This window comes from Daphnia pulex, chromosome 7 (assembly GCF_021134715.1).
Source record: "Daphnia pulex isolate KAP4 chromosome 7, ASM2113471v1".
Lineage (NCBI taxonomy): Eukaryota > Metazoa > Arthropoda > Branchiopoda > Diplostraca > Daphniidae > Daphnia > Daphnia pulex.
The window spans coordinates 6,577,761-6,595,551 of record NC_060023.1 but is presented as its reverse complement, the minus strand read 5'-3'; the positions used below and the strand labels follow the sequence as shown (position 1 = coordinate 6,595,551).

The 17,791-nt window shown below is 35.4% G+C and overlaps 1 protein-coding gene and 2 long non-coding RNA genes across 7 annotated transcripts; 1 reads left to right on the top strand and 2 right to left on the bottom strand.

Moving 5' to 3' along the window:
* LOC124197576 lies at positions 1-725 on the bottom strand. Its single transcript, XR_006876251.1, has 2 exons — positions 541-725; positions 1-436 (listed from the first exon to the last, which is right to left on the bottom strand). It is a non-coding gene; the product is annotated as an uncharacterized LOC124197576 (long non-coding RNA).
* A 9,833-nt stretch (positions 726-10,558) lies between these two features.
* On the top strand, positions 10,559-12,757 carry LOC124196653. 5 transcript variants are annotated; one of them, XR_006875783.1, is made up of 10 exons: positions 10,565-10,754; positions 10,827-11,009; positions 11,080-11,169; positions 11,248-11,382; positions 11,447-11,547; positions 11,766-11,875; positions 11,935-12,103; positions 12,175-12,291; positions 12,353-12,553; positions 12,607-12,757. It is a non-coding gene; the product is annotated as an uncharacterized LOC124196653 (long non-coding RNA). The 5 variants fall into 5 exon arrangements; XR_006875781.1 differs by having other exon boundaries at positions 10,559-10,653; positions 11,935-12,291; XR_006875782.1 differs by having other exon boundaries at positions 10,565-10,722; positions 11,935-12,291.
* Positions 12,758-14,959: 2,202 nt separating this feature from the next.
* LOC124197482 lies at positions 14,960-16,705 on the bottom strand. Its single transcript, XM_046592983.1, has 7 exons — positions 16,534-16,705; positions 16,360-16,450; positions 16,142-16,275; positions 15,807-15,920; positions 15,582-15,747; positions 15,449-15,509; positions 14,960-15,360 (listed from the first exon to the last, which is right to left on the bottom strand). The coding sequence occupies exons 4-7, from the start codon at positions 15,912-15,914 to the stop codon at positions 15,312-15,314; spliced, it is 384 nt and encodes a 127-aa protein (XP_046448939.1). The 5' UTR covers positions 15,915-15,920; positions 16,142-16,275; positions 16,360-16,450; positions 16,534-16,705; the 3' UTR covers positions 14,960-15,311.
* Positions 16,706-17,791: the final 1,086 nt, after the last annotated feature.

Below are 17,791 nucleotides of genomic sequence, written 5' to 3'. Positions count from 1 at the left end.
TTAAAATAAAACATTTGTATTACATGACAACAGGAAATACAAAAAATTGACAGTAAAATTTAAGAGAATTTATAACATAAAAAATATTCGATTGAGACCAGCGTTATAGAAATCGATTGTCGTGTAGTAATCTCGCAGTCGTAGTCGCCGGGCGCCATAGTCATAGCGGAAGGATAGGGTGATACCGTAAGTCTGCAAGCCAACGTTCACCTGCACGATGTGAATCCATTCCGGTACGGAGCTTCCATCACAGTCGAGAATCGTGTCTGGAAAACACACACAATTGAGTCCGAAATCGTTTCGTCAAAACGTCGTACAAATTCAAAAAATGAATTTTAAAAATATTGATTTTCTTATTCGGGTTGCGTTATGTGATCAACAGATTGAATCCTTGGCCGTCTTCCTCAAAGTTGACGGTCAGCATGTCTTTGCCAACCTGTCCGATCCATTCCAAAATAAAAAAAAATTCAGTTGAAATTCCCGCTGGAAAAAAATTGACGCAACAGGGAGAGAGAAAATATAAAACTCGGCAAGCCTTACCTGGCAAGTGCGTTCCAGCTCTGGGGGCAAACCTCAACCGAGAATAACTAAAAAAAGGGGGTTGAAAGCAATGTAGACTTTAATTCAAAAATGTTTAGTACTTATAGACTTTAGTTCAATAATACTGCAACCCTACTAACACAGCAATGTACCTTAGATATCACTGCAGTGTACTCCCAAGAATAAGGGAGATGCAAACAGCATATGCATAGAATGCTTCATGTTTCTCCCTATTTACCCTTCCCCTTCCCCGCACGTACAGTATGGTCCACAAAATCCAATTTTATTTTGAAAGCCACCTACCCACATTGCGGGAAACTATGTTTCACTTTTGGTCCTAATTTTGGGGGGCTAGGAACAAAGCAAAAGGTGGGAATAAAGAAAAAGAAGTAATAGGCTCATTAAGCCACTGGTCACGTCTTTCCCGCAAAAAAAAATATGAATGAAACCAGACAGGCTGCCTGGAATTTCCTTTGCGGGTAAAAACGAATAACTTCATTGCAAAAGCCTTAGGATCACTGTCAATTTTTTGACAATTGACGAGAAAAGGAAAAAGCTGTCCAAATTCTGGACCATAAAGCAGGAAAAATTCAAAGTTATTGTTATGTTGCTTTGAAACACTTTTCATCCAAGTCTATTTTGACCGAAAGTCGTGACGCCAATGAAATCATTTCATTGGTGATTAATGATCATTTCATTTCCTATAATTTAATTAAAGAAGGAACGAAAAATTTAGATTGTTAATTAAACAATTTCCCGTTTTTTCGAACGTCGAAATTCGAACTCGGGACCTCAAGGGTAGGAGAATACCACACGTTTCGGCACTTTTTTTCGGCACTTCGATTTCGTCGTTTTCGGCACCCCATGCAAACCACACTTCCTCGAAGATGAAAAATTATTGTCCATTTCGGCACCATCTTCAACCGTTTCGGCACCCAATGCAAACCACACTTCCTCGAACTTGAAAAATTAGTATCTATTTCGGCACCAAATTTAACCGTTTTGGCACCAATTTTGCCATTTTTGCAGATGCCACCCGTATGGAAATTTTTTGGACAATAATCATGTGATTAAATCACCGATTTAATTCATGACAACTTGGGATTGTATTATCGAATCCTGGCGAAGTCTAAAAAATCTTCGATTTTAAATAAATAAGTAATTTTTCGTAGATGAAATATAATTTTTTGAACATTTTACATGGTGAATTACTGTTAGACTTCATCGGAATACGAACTTTCAACATTTGTCTTCAATTGAGAATTGGTTGGCATTTGAGATTTGAAAACCTGTTTTTTGTTTCGGCCCTTTCTCTTCCCTTCCCCCCCCCCCTTTTCCACCCCACGCGCTTTTGAGGGGGCTACAACACGGCTTGGGTGGAAAGGGGGGAAGAACGGGCAAAAAAATTAATTCAGTTTTCAATTCCCAAATGCGAAGTTCAATATGACGCGAAAAATCTGAAACTATAGAATGTTGATTAGCTTGTAACGTTCTTTATTTCAGAGTTTTCCGCGTCTTCCTAGCTCTACCCTTTCTTTAGTTATTCCCCTTTAAAGTACCCTACTTTGCATGGAGCACTATAGAGTGTTCCCAAACTTAGGGATCCATTTTTAACCTACCATTCCCTCGATAAGAAAATTCTGAAAAACAATCAGCTTAATGCTACCCATAATAGCCACGACCAAAAAAAAAATTCGTCGTGATCCGACAAAATTTGATTTTTCGGATCGCCGAGAAAAAAAAGCCAAACTTCCTAAGGTTCTCTCTCTCTCGCGCGCGTGTTATATAAATAAAAATATATTTAAGGAAATAGTATGATGAAATCCTACCCGGAAGTTTTTTCATCACTAAAGATGATTAACAGTCACCATTGCTCGTCTTTGTCGGAATAAGCAGTTGAATAAGCCATTCTTTAAAACTAAATAAAGCAAATAAAGCAAAATTCAAAATGTGAAAGTTTAAAGTAAATAAAACGATACAATAGTCTTGTCATCTTCGTTGGTTGAATGGCGAGCTCTAGATTGCGTTGAATTAAGTGTTTGGTTGAATTCAGAGTGACTAATCGAATCGTTTTCTGATTTTTCTCTACGAACTTCTGGAGATGAGTTGTTCTTTAATTTCCAGATTAATTCTCACATAAAAATTTGTTTGTTTTACAATTCCTCAGCATACACGTATAATCAGTGAGTAGTTACATCTGTAAGAATATTTATACTTGTGAACAATTCTGAAGAATTTAATTTTTGATCATCATTTACTGTGATGACATCAGGCATACTTTTACCTAAAGCATTAATTAATTTCTAAAACAAATTGTATTACATTTAATGGAATTCCGTGAAAGATTTTAAAATTACTTGTAATAATGTTAGTGCTTTCAACTTGACAAATTATAATTCACAATTTGGTTCAGTTAAGTTACTGTTTAGCAACGTATTTTCTAGTTTTACGGCTTTAGTCCAATGTACTTTATTTTTTGGCTTCCGCAACATAATGAATTCAGCACAGTACAAGTCCACTTAGTTTTAGATAACACGATTTTACTTTGACTACAGGAGTATAACAAAAATCTTACAACAACTTCCATATAAGTATAGTAAAATACAGTACTTGTTATACAGTAAAGTGGTTGATACAACATTTATGTGTGAAACACAACTACTCATCTAGAATATTTATTTAGTTTTATGTATTTTTTTGTCTACAGGATTTTAAAACAGATACCTGAAAACAACTTACATTGAAAAATATTAAGACAAAATAAATTTATTGTTTTTCACTATGTTGAGTTGAGACAACAGTATGGGGCAAACATTTCATCGTGAACATGAATTTATTGAATTCAACCACAATTAGTGTTCGTTAACAATGATGGTCTTCATGTTACCAACATGGCCGAATATTTTAAGTTAAGTTATAGTTATAGTTTAAGTTATACCTGACTTTGCTATGTCCATTACTATCTCTTTAGTTCCATCTGATATTCCATGCCAAGCTTTAGCTACTTGTTACTGGTAAGTTACTGGCAAGTTAAACTAAATTAAAGTAGCTTAAAGGAAAATTTTTAAAACATCATTATACTTTGTATGGTTTTAATGAATACAGGATCCATTGCTTCTCTCTGGAGCACTCCTTTTTTTCCACCCAAGGCGGGCATTTTGTGACGTAGTCAAACAGTAACGTGTTTTAACTTTGAACATTTTAATTTTTCAATAGATACCTTTCAGATACTCATGAGTTGAACGAGTCGACCATTACCTCATTAACGTACTTATTTATGTTGAAATCTTTATGATTTGTTATATGCGTTAATCGTAAGAATTTCCAAAACCTCTTTAACCTTTTCATCAAGATTTTCTTTAAATAAAGAGGATATTTGAAATATTTTGGAATCTGGATATTTCTAATTTTTTTTGTTGGTTTTTAAAGAAATTATTATAGTCTTATTACTTACTACCTTCCAATTTTGCATTTCATCAGGTTCAATGACACTTTCTTCTTCAACAACATTATCATTTACAGTTTCTGTTGAAGTATATTGATCTTCCACATCTTCAGTACTCTGTTACGAATAGAATAATATAAGAAAATGTAGTACAGTATAATTGAATCTAATTTGCTGAACCATGTTTTCTACAGGGTCGGCTGTTATTTCTTCAAACACAATAATTTGTGATTCCAAAAAAAGAATATTAAATTTCAAATTTTCTATTTTGTCATCTTTTTTAATGATACATTTTACATACAAAAGCTATCGATAAAAAATTACTGCAACAATCATATTTAAAAAAAAAATTATATGTAATTGCAGACCTCAATTTCAGCTGAAAAGTTTTTATTTCCAACAACTAATGCTTGAAGGTGTACGTTTTCTTGTTAAAAAGTCTGAAATAGAATTCATGGCTACAGTAGGCACCACAAGTATTCGAAAATCGTCGAAAACCCAAAAGCCGCCGTGTATCTGTGTTACTGGATTGCGAGAAAAGAACTGGGGCTAGATTTTTTAATTTTTTTACAAATGCATTGCTTGATAATGTATTCGTAAAAAAAAAAATCAGGACTGTACATGCTTCCTCCGAGGCTGTACACGACTTTCTATTAGTATTAGAAAATCGTTTTCCGCCATGCTTTTCTTATGGCGGCAGGGATTTTTTTGGTGGCAATACCTCTTGTACTGATTGAGATATCGCGTCGGGGATTTTTTTTACAAATTGCCCATTGGGCACTTTATTATAAGAGCGTAAAACTATCGTGATTCATTAACCCCTTCCCTGTTTTATTAGCCCGGGAAAATATCTCATTTCATTCACGAAGTAGATAGTGGGTGGGTAGTGGACACAATGGCGCTCTATAAAAGGAGAGAACAGATTTGGCGTATATATCGGTGCATCATTTTATCTTTCATCGCTGATATAAAATTAACGAAAAACATACGCGCATTGATTTTTCTGATGCCCATGCAGACGCCTATTTGGTTTCGTGGACGGATGTTATTTTTTACGAGCAACATGTCAGGTAACATTTTAAATTTCCTAATCTGTTGTCGAGACTTAAATTTTAAATTCAATTTATTTAGCATTGTCACCGACGGTTTCACATTTAAATGCCCAGGGTTGCAGCATACTGAGTGCTGTGTTTCCGTCTTAGGATGCATCTTGATCAATGGCCCATGCTTCGTAAAAAAAATTGATGGTCTACACCTATATGCGTAAGCCTACATCAAACACCTATGCCACCTTTCAGAATCTCTTGTTGTCTGGGAACAAAAATCAGAAGGGTGGCGTTTCGCTCAAGGTTGTAAAAGATACGATTGCGGAGCAGTGAGGCTTTGGTTTGATTCCCAAACCAGCCACAATATTATGGCCAGATCCAGTTCCTATTATCTTATTATGTTAGTTGGAGAGCCACTATTAATAGTCTCTGGGAAACTATTAAACATAACTGGATTACAATTATAAATCAAAGATGTCTTAACAATACAATTTTTTTATCCCTGATGTATGTGCAGACATTTTGTTAAAAATAATCCAAAATACTTAGTCTCCTATTTTAATATTCATTATTATTTTACTTCGCTTTTTCATTATTACTTTCATAATTATTCAAACATGAAAAACATTTTGCATTGATGCATTTGATGTGTTGCGTCATCATTAATGGTATTTTACCGGACAAGATTTAAATATGGTTTCTGCTATTGCAACTAGATATCTATGCTAAGTCAACTTTCATTAAATTGCCTTAGCTGTCCTGACGCGATTTTTTCACAGGATACTTTACGCACCATTAAATTTTATAACTTACTGCCCCTGCTGCTGTCTGATGCAATCAAAAGGTATGGAGGGGGGGGGGCCACCCGTAGCACCTGCGGTAGTACTAAAAATGTCTTATGGCTGGATAGAAAAATGCTAAAAATAGATATTCGCATCAAATATAGCAAAGACCAATTTACAACAAACTCGCGAAACTCGCGTCACTCACCATTCAGCGCTTTGGGCATTTCCGGTAAGCATCAGGGTACAGCTGTTCAAGAATTCGGCAAAATTTTTCCCCATACTGTGCAGGAACACTTGTAATTAAACATAAAATGTGAATAGGAAAAGTTTTTGCATCACTGCAGGATTGCAACGAACCACACAACAAGGGAAAGGAACTTTTCAACTATGCATCACTCACATGAACCAGAATTTGTCGCTGACGCCTTGCAGAAAGTTAGCGCTGGGCAAATTCAAATTTCCACATACCCCGAAAAAGGTCTGCGCCGGACCAACCATTAACTGACTGGCATTGACGCCCGGCAACGTTACGCTAGGGACTTTGAGGTACGGATCGAATGTAGCTCTCAAATTTAGTAGATTTCTGGCAAGGGAGGAAAGAAAAACCCAACCATAAAAGAAGGTAAAAAACAGGTATTGAACACTATTTTAGAGCAGTCAACGTCCTGTGACCGTGGCGCTGAAAGCGCACACAACACAAATAAACAGATATATAGCGAAACAAAATAAAACTAATCTGAGATTACCAAGGTTTGTCGTCATTTGGGAAGAGGTTGGCATTCATGTCGAATAGGTAATTGGGAAATCGTTTCTTTTGGACAGGTTCACTGGTTCACTTGCAACGTCATTAAACAAGCGTAACATTGAATTCCAGAAAAGTTTATCAGGGCCGTAAGTGCCATAGCCAATCTTGTTCAGCGACAGCTTCACGACACGAACTGTTCCAGGGACACGCTTGCGTGATTTCGCAAGCTTTACTTGTAAACACTCTCGGTTTTTTTTCGACAAACTTTTGCTTCAAGGTTTTGATTTTTTCCCGTCAAAGCACTTTTTAAAGATATCAAAATTGTCCCGCTGTGGTGTGAGTGGAATAGCCAAGATCCCCTTTCCGCAGTAATTCGAGTGGGTGAAATAAGCCTTTACTAACCAATTTGGCGAATTCTTGAATTTGGCCGGCGTTGGGCAGTAGGTGATGCCATTATTGTCGTTAATAACTAATAACATCCCCACCCATAAAAAATTAAAACAAAGGATATAAAAGTATTGTAGACTTTGGTCAACTATTGACTTGTGAATAAGGCAGTTGTTAAGGCAGAAACACACATAAGAAACTAGTACGGATGTCTGCCAGTCGAGCTCGCATTTGTGACGGCTGGATTCCCACCACTGTCTTTGAAGGGGAAAGTTCCTGTACTTGTGCTTTTCCACATAAAAAATTAACATATCGGCCTCGGCCTCTTTATCGCGAGTATTCCTTTCAGCACAGCATTCCTCCTTTTATGAACAGTGGTCCACTTCCTACGCATCTTGTTATGCCACGTCTACCGTTGCCATCACCTGCTACTACTAAACGTAAACGATGAAAACACGATAATTGGGATTATTCAATCCAAAGGTAGCGTGGAAGGATTCCAAGAAATTACAGCCTTCTTCAGATTTGGTGGAACCATGTGCGGCGGCGGGCCCAAAAATTGAGATGTCGGCCAAAACAGGGGAAACTGCGATAACTTTTTGGCGGTACCTGCCGACACGACTGAGAGAAAAAGTGAGATTTAGAAAACAAATTGAAATATATTTTTGTTTAATGCCGGGGGGCGTAAAAGAACAAAAGGTCAGCAGGAAAGGAATGGCGTTCAAGGCAACTTTAAGTCGGGGCTGAGAGAGGCACCATAAGAGAAGAGGCGTGCCGCTAACGACGGGCGGCCTAGATACCGCGCCCGTTTCGCACGACTGAAAGTGTGGCCGTTGCTGGAAAAACCATGTAGCTTTCCCTCATTTTCCTGGTGCGCCAGTCGATGGAATGCACAACTCTCTCATCTCCGTAGGCGGCCTGGGTCAACTTTCAATATGTCTGGCGTTTGCTGGCTACATTACGTCGACAACCAGAGGTGAGTGTGAGTTTCGGCATTGCACGCCTTAGCAAACTACCGCCGACAAATCCACGAACTCTACAATTTGACATCACATTAAACCAAAAGTCAAAAAATTAAACAAATAAAGAATAAATCAATGGTTGAAAACATCGCTAGCAGCCGGATGGCACCTGGGAACCACATTAGGTTGCACACAGAGAGGAAGGGTACTTAGAGCCGCTCCATTTGTCGTCAACGGTAACAGCGGCGGAAACTGAGCAATCAGGTATTCTGTAAAAGATTAAAAATTGGATAGTAAATTTAGAACAAAATCAACCTCAAAGAAGGCTAAAACAATAATGTTTCCATAAAATTTACAGCCCGCCCCCCCCCCAAAAAAGGAAAATATTAGACAAATGTTACTTATAACATAACTCTTGCGCAACTGTGCAAGAGAGAATGCGCAAAACTTTACTTATCAAATAGATGCAACTCTACGATAAAATTAACTACAACCCCTTTTTTACAGATGACTCCTAAACGCTCCATTTGAAGGGATCCCCAATAAATTTGGAAGTGGCTTTTGAAGCAGAAAACCCAGCTGCCTTTTCAAGGAACTGAGGCTATCGTCATTAGGCCGGCAAAAATTTAGCTATTATTACTTCCGCGCAGAGAGCCAGGTGAAACAGCGCTCTTCCACAAAGCATGAATTAAATTTTGTATTTTTCTTCACTGTATTTTTTTTAGTTTCTCTCTAATGCCAACACTGCTTTTCTGCTGCTCCCTCCCGTGCAATCGGGAATGCAGGGGCTGCATTTTGGGCTTGTCAGAATGCACGGTACTGGCCGGGAAAAAGATGGAAGGGGGTGGATCTCAGTGGTGTTGATGGAGAAGTCGAATAATCGGCGACAGCTAAATGAACAATGCAATAAACTTTCTTTTCTTTTTTTAATGTTGTGTTTTTTAATGTTTTTTGTTTGTGCCGTTAAACGATCCACCTCAACCACGGGCTCCCCATTATACGCCTCTGACTGAACCTGCTCCTTTATTTCCTTCACCTTATTTCTGAAACCGGGATTCCTCTCCTCCTCCGTAACCATTACGCACGCCGTACTACCGTAACTCTTTCCCAGATTATCATGATCCCGCAAATACCGAATACTATTCGATTTATTGTTATCCCAAACCTCCAATCCCCCCCCCCTCCAACTTTAAATAACTAAGGGCAATTCTGGTTGCCATGAAAAGATGATGTATATTGTACACTGAGCTGGACACAAGGTGACTACACTCACCTCCAGGAACACTCCTACAAGTCTTCTCCCCAATCTGCTGCCCCTTATCATCTAGTCTCACCGTATCCCAAGCACAAACCAACCTTCCATGATCGTCCCTACAAACATAACCTTCCCTATAAAACAGATCATTGTTACCATGCATCCAACCGTGGGATTTTGACATGATCAATGCCTCTAACCTTTACATAATCCATTTAGAACGAGAAAATAGTCCACCACTCGTTACCTATATCAAGAAAAGAAAAATTACTTTTTCTAATGATTGATAATTTGCAAATTTACGTTATTACCTAAATAATTACGCCTACTAAGAATCAAACCTGGTAAGTACAAAAAAACTTATCCCGACATAAAATTCCACGATTATGCCTATAATTTTATTTAAAAAATGTTTCAATTAAAATCCCTTCATACAAGTTAAGGAATACTCACGATCCAAGTACTGTAGACTGGCATCTGGACCCCAATTCACTCTCCTCTGATCTGTCATTATGTGGTTGAAAATACCAGATTATTATTTTAATCACAGCCTGGTCTCTCTTGACGTCAAAAACAGTCTTGACATCCATGGCAAAGCATTCTGATTGGTTGTTGCATAGTCATGTGACCCGTTTACGATTTTATGTTGATACTGGTAGCCATTTTGTTTTTTTTGCTCAAATAGGTCAGTGTTGTTTGTTGTTTTTATCATAATTTATTGATTGTTCAGCTCTAGATATTTTTTTGATTGAGTTAAGCATCTAAAATAACCCACAATTTTTCAAATTTAGAAACCATTTGTTTAATTTTCTCTAGATGGAATTCCAAGTGAGCTGACAAATTCAAATTTTTTTTGTTAAAATTTGTTGAAATCATTATATTGGCCCATGTATTGTAGATTCCAGGTAAGTTTATTGAGGCCTATTTTTTTAATAATTTTAAGCTTTTAATTAATTATTGGCTTTTTATTTATATAGGTTTATTTCAAATGATATGGATCTGGAACGACTAGAAGAAGAACTTGGTTAATCTTGGTTTTTTTATTTCTTTACATTGTGTTTTACTTTAATTTGTAACTCTTTAAGTTTTTCCAATTTTTCTTTGGTTTTAAATCATTATTTTTTGGAAAATTATCAACTATTTTAAATTCAACCAGAAGCTGCCATGTACTTAACGATTTCTATCACTCTGATTTGTGTTTCTAAATTATTTTGTATATATGTTAAACCTTTATTTTCAGAAAACTATATTGTATATTTACCTTAATACATTATTTTTAATTTACCATCCCTATTCGACTAATTTCATGTTTGGAAAATATAAGTTAGGCCTAATTGAGTAATTTTATTTTCAAAATTTTGGATGCTGTTTAGTATTGACCTTAAAATTTCAGCTTGTTTTGCTAGTCACAAATGGCGTCTATTTCTTGAAAAGCTAACAAAAATGTCTCCAATTACAGTAAATAAAGGGATTTTCAAGAATCTTCAGGTAATGAAAAGTCCAAAGTAGTTACGAACTTGTTGATTATTTAGGATTTCCACGATAAAAAAAGAAAAAGTATGTAATGGCCGACAAGCCAAAAGCTATAGGTTAAAAAATCTAGCAAAAACCGTAATTGAATACCTTCACGTAACGACAAAATTAAAAATTTGTTTAATTAGGCTCGTCTGTTATCTACCCTAAACGGAGTAAATAGTATCATATACTACTAAGCTGAAATGAGAAGAGGAACAATAGTGTATCTGGAATGGCTTTCGGTGAGAAAGCTGAAAAATTTCTAGCCTCACCAAAACCAGTAGAATTTTCTCAACACTTCAGAAAGAGTTTCTCGGTTGAAGAATTAAGTAAGTAAGTCTAACTAGAAAAAGTTACAGTCATAAGAAATAACGGATTTATTTTAACCTTTTTTTACAGCGATGTGTAATGTTGTGGCAGAAGAGGAACCATCATCTGAAAAGAAAACCAGTCTAGCTGGTAATGAAAGCACAAAGCATTTAAACAGTGGTAGCTAGTTTTTATTACTTTATCTTAGTAGCTGTATCATTAACAGTTTTTAATCTGTTAACTTCTTTTATTTCACAGAAGAGACATGTTCAACTGAGGTTATAAAAGAGATTACAAATATTGGTATCGCTGATGACCAAACAACTTGAAGAAATCTAGCCTCACAGAAAGCCACTGAATATTCTCTGCATAGAAAGCATTGTTCAGAAGAAAGTAAATCTAAAGTAAAGTATAAGGAATGAGTATTAACTAAATGGATATCTGAAATATTTTACAGTGAAGTTTGATCTTGAGTCTGATGAGGAAACATCGTTAACTGGAAAAAAGCGATCTAATGCAGCCGGTGGTAAAAGCAAAAAAGGATTTAAAACACTGACGGTAGGCTATATTGCAATCGAATAAGTTGCAACCCATAAGGGTTCTAGGTCCAATAATCTATAAGGAATGGAACTATTTGTGTTATACTGTAGTAACGTCTTTTAACTTATTGTTTTAACCAATGTGGTTAGAATTATATTATAAAACTGTAAATAGCAAAGGCCCAATCGACTTAATCGATGGATTTTTTTTATGCATATTTTTTTATTTTTGAACAGGGCTGGCATGTTCAACAAGCTGCTCCTTGAGTTAAGCACAGCCATCTGGAATCAAAAAGGAAAATGTCGATGAATTTTCTTCTAAGGATGAATTTTAAAAACGAAAAAGGGTAAAAAATATTTTAATATTTGATACTATCTAACATGGGTGATTAATCGTTCGTTGCAGCAACCAAAGGGGAAAAAGCTTGAAAAAGCATAGCAAGCCAAGCCAAAAAATGGGAAAAAGAATCCAAAAGCCCATGAAGTGACCAAAAATATTCCTGCCGAATGTACATCGTGTGATGATTGCGTATCACTAACTGAAAATGTGTTTGCGACCAAAACAGAAAATGAAGGTATGTTACCAATAATACAACGCGGATTAATTTGTTTTATTATTTTTTAAAAATACTATATAAAATTTTAGGTTTCCTTGCAATGGAAGATAGTGGTCTGATAACAGATATGGTTGCTGAAGAATCATCTGCGCACATAGAAAACGAGCAAAGTTGTGGTTTGTGTGCGGCTTCGGGAAGTATCGAAAGTAATTGTGAACATCGTGCTATACAAATTTGCATAAACTGACTCACTCTATTAAACCACAGATGTCGTCGCTGGAACAAAGGTTTCCAAAGTAAAAATGGATCAACGATAGTAATAGTGATTCTGAACAAGATTTCGAATCGGAAATGAAGGACCAGTCCAGGGTCAGGCTCATTGTAAATAAACATAGTAAATCTAACAGTATCAAAGCTATCCGAAAGTCTGAAAATGTTTCTCGTATCAATGAGAAAAAAGATGCAAAGGTATGCACAAGAAATGCTTTATTCAATCCAAAATGTAATGAGTGTTTTTTTAGATATCATGCAATTATTTTCGAACCAAAAAAAGGTTGAGGGTGTTATAAAAGTTATTGGTTTTCATGTGTTGCATTTAAGATCTTAAGACCATTAAAATGCAGTTTTCAGTGTTTGATTAAGGATATCAAAATACACATGTTGTAGAAAGTATTACGAATGTTTTGGGTCTTTTGTTATTCACGCCAGGGAGAGAATTGACGATATAACAGACTATTGTATGAATGATTTGAGGTTGGGATACCCAAATGGATAGCATCAGATAATTTAGACTAACTATATGCAAATTTTAGACATCGCAGTTGTTACAGACGTCACCATAGTTTGTTTGGGGTTATTTCTGTGAATGGTGATATTGGTGTTTGGAGAATCTTGAGAATCTCCGTGTTAACGCATATAAGTCAATCTGAATGCCAAATAATTTACAAAATAGTTAAAAACCTAAATAAAAGATGGCATATGTTTAACGCGTTAAGCGATTGAAGAAGAAATGGGAGACGGAAAGAGAAAATCAACTATGCAACACAGTTAATTTTAACTTATGCAAACGTGCTTGCACTATTAGCTTGTCCTCGCTAGATAAGTGAAATAACGCGGTTATTAGCGACACCACTTTTCCTTCCATCGAGTTAATCATCGAATACCACATTAGGCTTTAACAATGCTTTGTGTGCGTTCTGTCTTAGCGCTTTTCATAATGTATCGCCCTACATTCAAATTTCCCACTATACGCAATGGCCGAGCTGGTAGTAGCTGATTGAGCGTGTGTATTTTTTTAAATTTGTATGTTAAACACTAGCTGAAATTGATTTCAACGCATCGTTAGTATCGCCGATACGTAATGAGAAACCAGAATTGAGCTGAATTGAAAATATTAAAGACAAGCGAACTTGCCAAAATTTCACAGTTTTTTCTCAGTTCATCATAGTGTCATGCTGTAATAAAAAATTTTTATTTTTCTGTGCGATCTTGTTATGTACGTATATCGTCACACTTTGAAATTCCCAACTACAGGAAATGCCCATCAGCTCTATAGTAGCTAATTGATCGTTCATTCCTTGTGTATTAATGATAAAAATTTTAGATAAAATTGATTATAACGCATCATTTGATGCAGTTCTAAGAAACATATTTTTAAGGTGTAATACAGTATGATGCTTAAATGAGCACGACCAAGTTTCGCTGATTTTACTATTGCTCATAACATTTTAAACAATCAATTTCGACTCAATTATACTAAATATAGGACTAACTCAATATAGGACAAAACTTTAAATACATTGCCGAAACAATATAGCTCTTTCCGATATCTATCGGCTTGTGCAACATTTTAATTTAAAAAAATTTAAAACAAAAACTTTGTTAATAAGCTTCTAATTTTTTATTTTTTTTTTGTTCAGCGCATTACTAGACTGACTGAGAAACGGAAACTCGCGTTAAAACTTTTTATGTTGAGATTTTTTATTTTAGGTGTAATCCCGTCCGATAGTTCTGGACAATATTTATCAGTTTCAGCCGTATTTAAAGAAATTCGAACCATAATTAAATCACAATTAATTTATATAAGTATCTGATAAATTTATTGGATAGAGGAACTGAGTAAAAACTGTGAAATTTTGGCAAGTTCGATTTCTTTGATATTATCAATTCAGCTCAATTCTGGTTTCTCATTCTGTATCAGTGATACTAAAGATGCGTTGAAATCAATTTCATCCAGTGTTTAACGAACAAATGAAAAAAAAACACACACGCCCAATCAGCTTCTACCAGCTCAGCCATTTTGTATAGTGGGAAATTTGAATGTAGGGTGATACATTATGAAAAAGCGCTAAGACAGAACGCACATAAAGCATTGTTAAAGCCTAATGTTGTATTCGATGATTAGCTGGATGGAAGGAAAAGTGGTCTCGCTAATAACCGCGTTATTTCACTTATCTAGCACGGACAAGCTAGCAAGTACGTTTGCATAAGTTAAAATAAAGTGTGTTGCATAGTTGATTTTCTCTTTCCGTCCCCCATTTCTTCTTTAATCGCTTAACGCTTTAAATATGCCAGCTTTAGTTTCATTTTTTAACTATTTTGTAAATTATTTGGCATTCAGATTGACTTATATGCGCTAACACGGAGATTCTCAAGATTCCCATAAACACCTATATCTCCATTCCCACAAATATCCCCAAATAAACATATGGTAACGTCTGAAACAACTGGTATGCCTAAAATTGACGTTAAGTTATTCTTAGTTAACTGATGCTATCCATTTGGGTATCTAACCCTTAAATCTACCATTCACTAGTCTGTTATATCGTCAATTCTCTCTCTAGTGTGAATAACCAAAGACAAAAAACATTTGTAATACTTTCTTGAATATGTGTATTTTGATACTCTTAACACTGAAAACTGCATTTCAATGGTCTTAAGAACTGAAATGCAACTTATGAAAACCAATCACTTTTATAACAACTTGAACCTTTTTTTGGTTGGTAAATCATCGGAAGACATATAAAAAAAATTAACACTTATTACATTTTATATTGAATAAAATATTTTTTGTTGCATACCATTTGCGTCTTTTATCTCATTTATACGAGAAGCATTTTCAGACTTTCCGATAGCCTTTTTAATATTAAAATTACATCTACTTTGTTTATTAACAATGAGACTGACCCTGGATTGGCCCTTCATTTCCGATTCAGAATCACTACTACTATCGATGATCCAATTTTCTTTGGAAACCTTTGTTCCAGCGACGACATCTGTGGTTAAATAGAGTGGGTCAGTTTATGCAAATGTATACTTGCTGAAGCCGCACTCAAACCACAACTTTGCTAGTTTTCTATGTACCCAGACAATTCTTCAGCAACCATATCTGTTATTAGACCCCTATCTTCCATTGCAGAGAAATCTAAAATGTTAAATAGTATTTTTAACATTTAATTTTAAAAAATCAATCCGCATTGTATTATTGGTAACATACCTTCATTTTCTGTTTGGGTCGCAAACACATTTTCAGTTAGTGATACGCCATCATTACACGATGAACTTTCGGCAGAAATTTTTTCGGTCACTTCATGGGCTTTTGGATTATTTTTTCCCATTTTTTGGCTTGGCTTCCTTTGCTTCAAGCTTTTTCCCTTTGGTTGCTGCAACGAACGATTAATCACCAATGTTGGATTATTTCAAATATTCAAATATTTTTTACCCTTTTTCGTTTTAAAACTTCATCCTGAGAAGCAATTTCATCGACATTTTCCTTGTTGGTTCCAGATGGTTGCGCTTCACTCAAGGAGCAGCTTGTTGAACATGTCATCACACCCTGTTCAAAAATTTAAAAAAAGTATTTACAAAAATAATACATCGACCAAGTCGATTTGACATTTGCTATTTACAGTTTCATAATATACTTCTAACCATATTGGTTAAAGGAATAAATGTTAAGACTTCACAACAGTATAACACAAATAGTTCCATTCCTTAGAGAATATTGGACCTAGAACCCTTGTGGGTTACAACTTATTCGATTGCAATATAGCCTACCGTCAATGTTTTTAAAATCCTTTTTTGCTTTTACCACCGGCTGCATTAGATCGCTTTTTTCCAGTTAACGATGTTTCCTCATCAGACTCAAGATCAAACTTCACTGTAAAACAATTCAGTTGAACATGTCTCTTCTATGAAATAAAAGAAGTTAACAGATTAAAAACTGATAACGATACAGCTACTAATTTATAGTAGCTGTGATAAAAAATAGCTACCACTGTTGTTTAAATGCTTTGTGCTTTCAATTCCAGCAAGACTTGTTTTCTTTCCAGTTGATATTTCGTCTTCTGCCTCAACATTACATCACTGTAAAAAAAAGTAAAGATAAATGTGTTAGATTGCCATTGCCATTGGTTCTTATAACTGTAACTTTTTCTAATTAGACTTACTTTTTTTGGAAAAGCTCTTTCTGAAGTGTTGAGAAAATTATACTGCTTTTGGTGAGGCTAGAATGTTTTCAGCTTTCTCACCGAAAGCTATTCCACAAACACTATTGTGACCCTTCTCACTTTCAGCTTAGTAGTATATGATACTATTTACTCCATTTTGGGTAGATAACAGACGAGCCTAATTAAACAAATATTTAATTTATTCGAAACGTGAAGGTTTTAAATAGCTAATTATGGTTTTTGCTAGGATTTTCAACCTGTAGCTTTTGGCTTGTCGGTTATTACACACTTTATCTCTTTTTTTGATATCGTGGAAATCCTGAATAACCAACAATCAATTATGTTCGTAACTACTCCGTACTTTCCATTACCTGCAGATTCTTAAAAATCCCTTTATTTACTGTATTTGAGACATTTTCGATAGCTTTACAATGCTTAACAAGAAATAGACGCCATTTATGACAAGCCAGAACAAGCTTAAATTTTAAGGTCATTACTGAACAGCATCCATAATTTTGAAAATCAAATTACAAAATAAACTTTTATTTTCCAAACATGAAATTGGTCGAATAGGGATGGTAAATTTGAAATAATGTATTAAGGTAAACAAAAAATATTTTTGTCAAAAAATTGAAATCAAACACGTATACAAAATAATGTAGAAACACAAATATAGAAATCGTTCAATCCATGACAGCTTCTGGTGCAATTTAAAAAATTGATTATTTTCCTAAAATAATGATTTTAAACCAAAGAACAATCAGAAAACTTAAATTAAAACACAGCTGACAAGGTTACAAACAAACACTGACCTATTTGAGCTAAAAAACAAAATGGCTGCCGGTATTAACATAAAATCGAGAGCGGGTCACATGACTATGCAACAGCCAATCAGAATGCTTTGCCATGGATGTCAAGACTGTTTTTGACGTCAAGGGAGACCATGTTCTTTAATCACCTACCACAAATTACCTATTTAACCATATGAACCAACATCAATAGATGTTGTTACTTACATTCTCCCAAACCCAATGACTCATGACACACACACACATAGCGCAACTCTTCAAGCAGTGGCTTGCAAGCAAGCACCACCCATCCTCGTCCTAACTCCGACCCTATGTCTTACTCCTCTTTCTAAACATTATACACACTCAACACTTGACATAAACCTACCACATACACTCATCACCTGATGAACAAACTTTGCAACTAACCTAACCTTCACCTCCACACATAACATTTTTTTTACCATTTA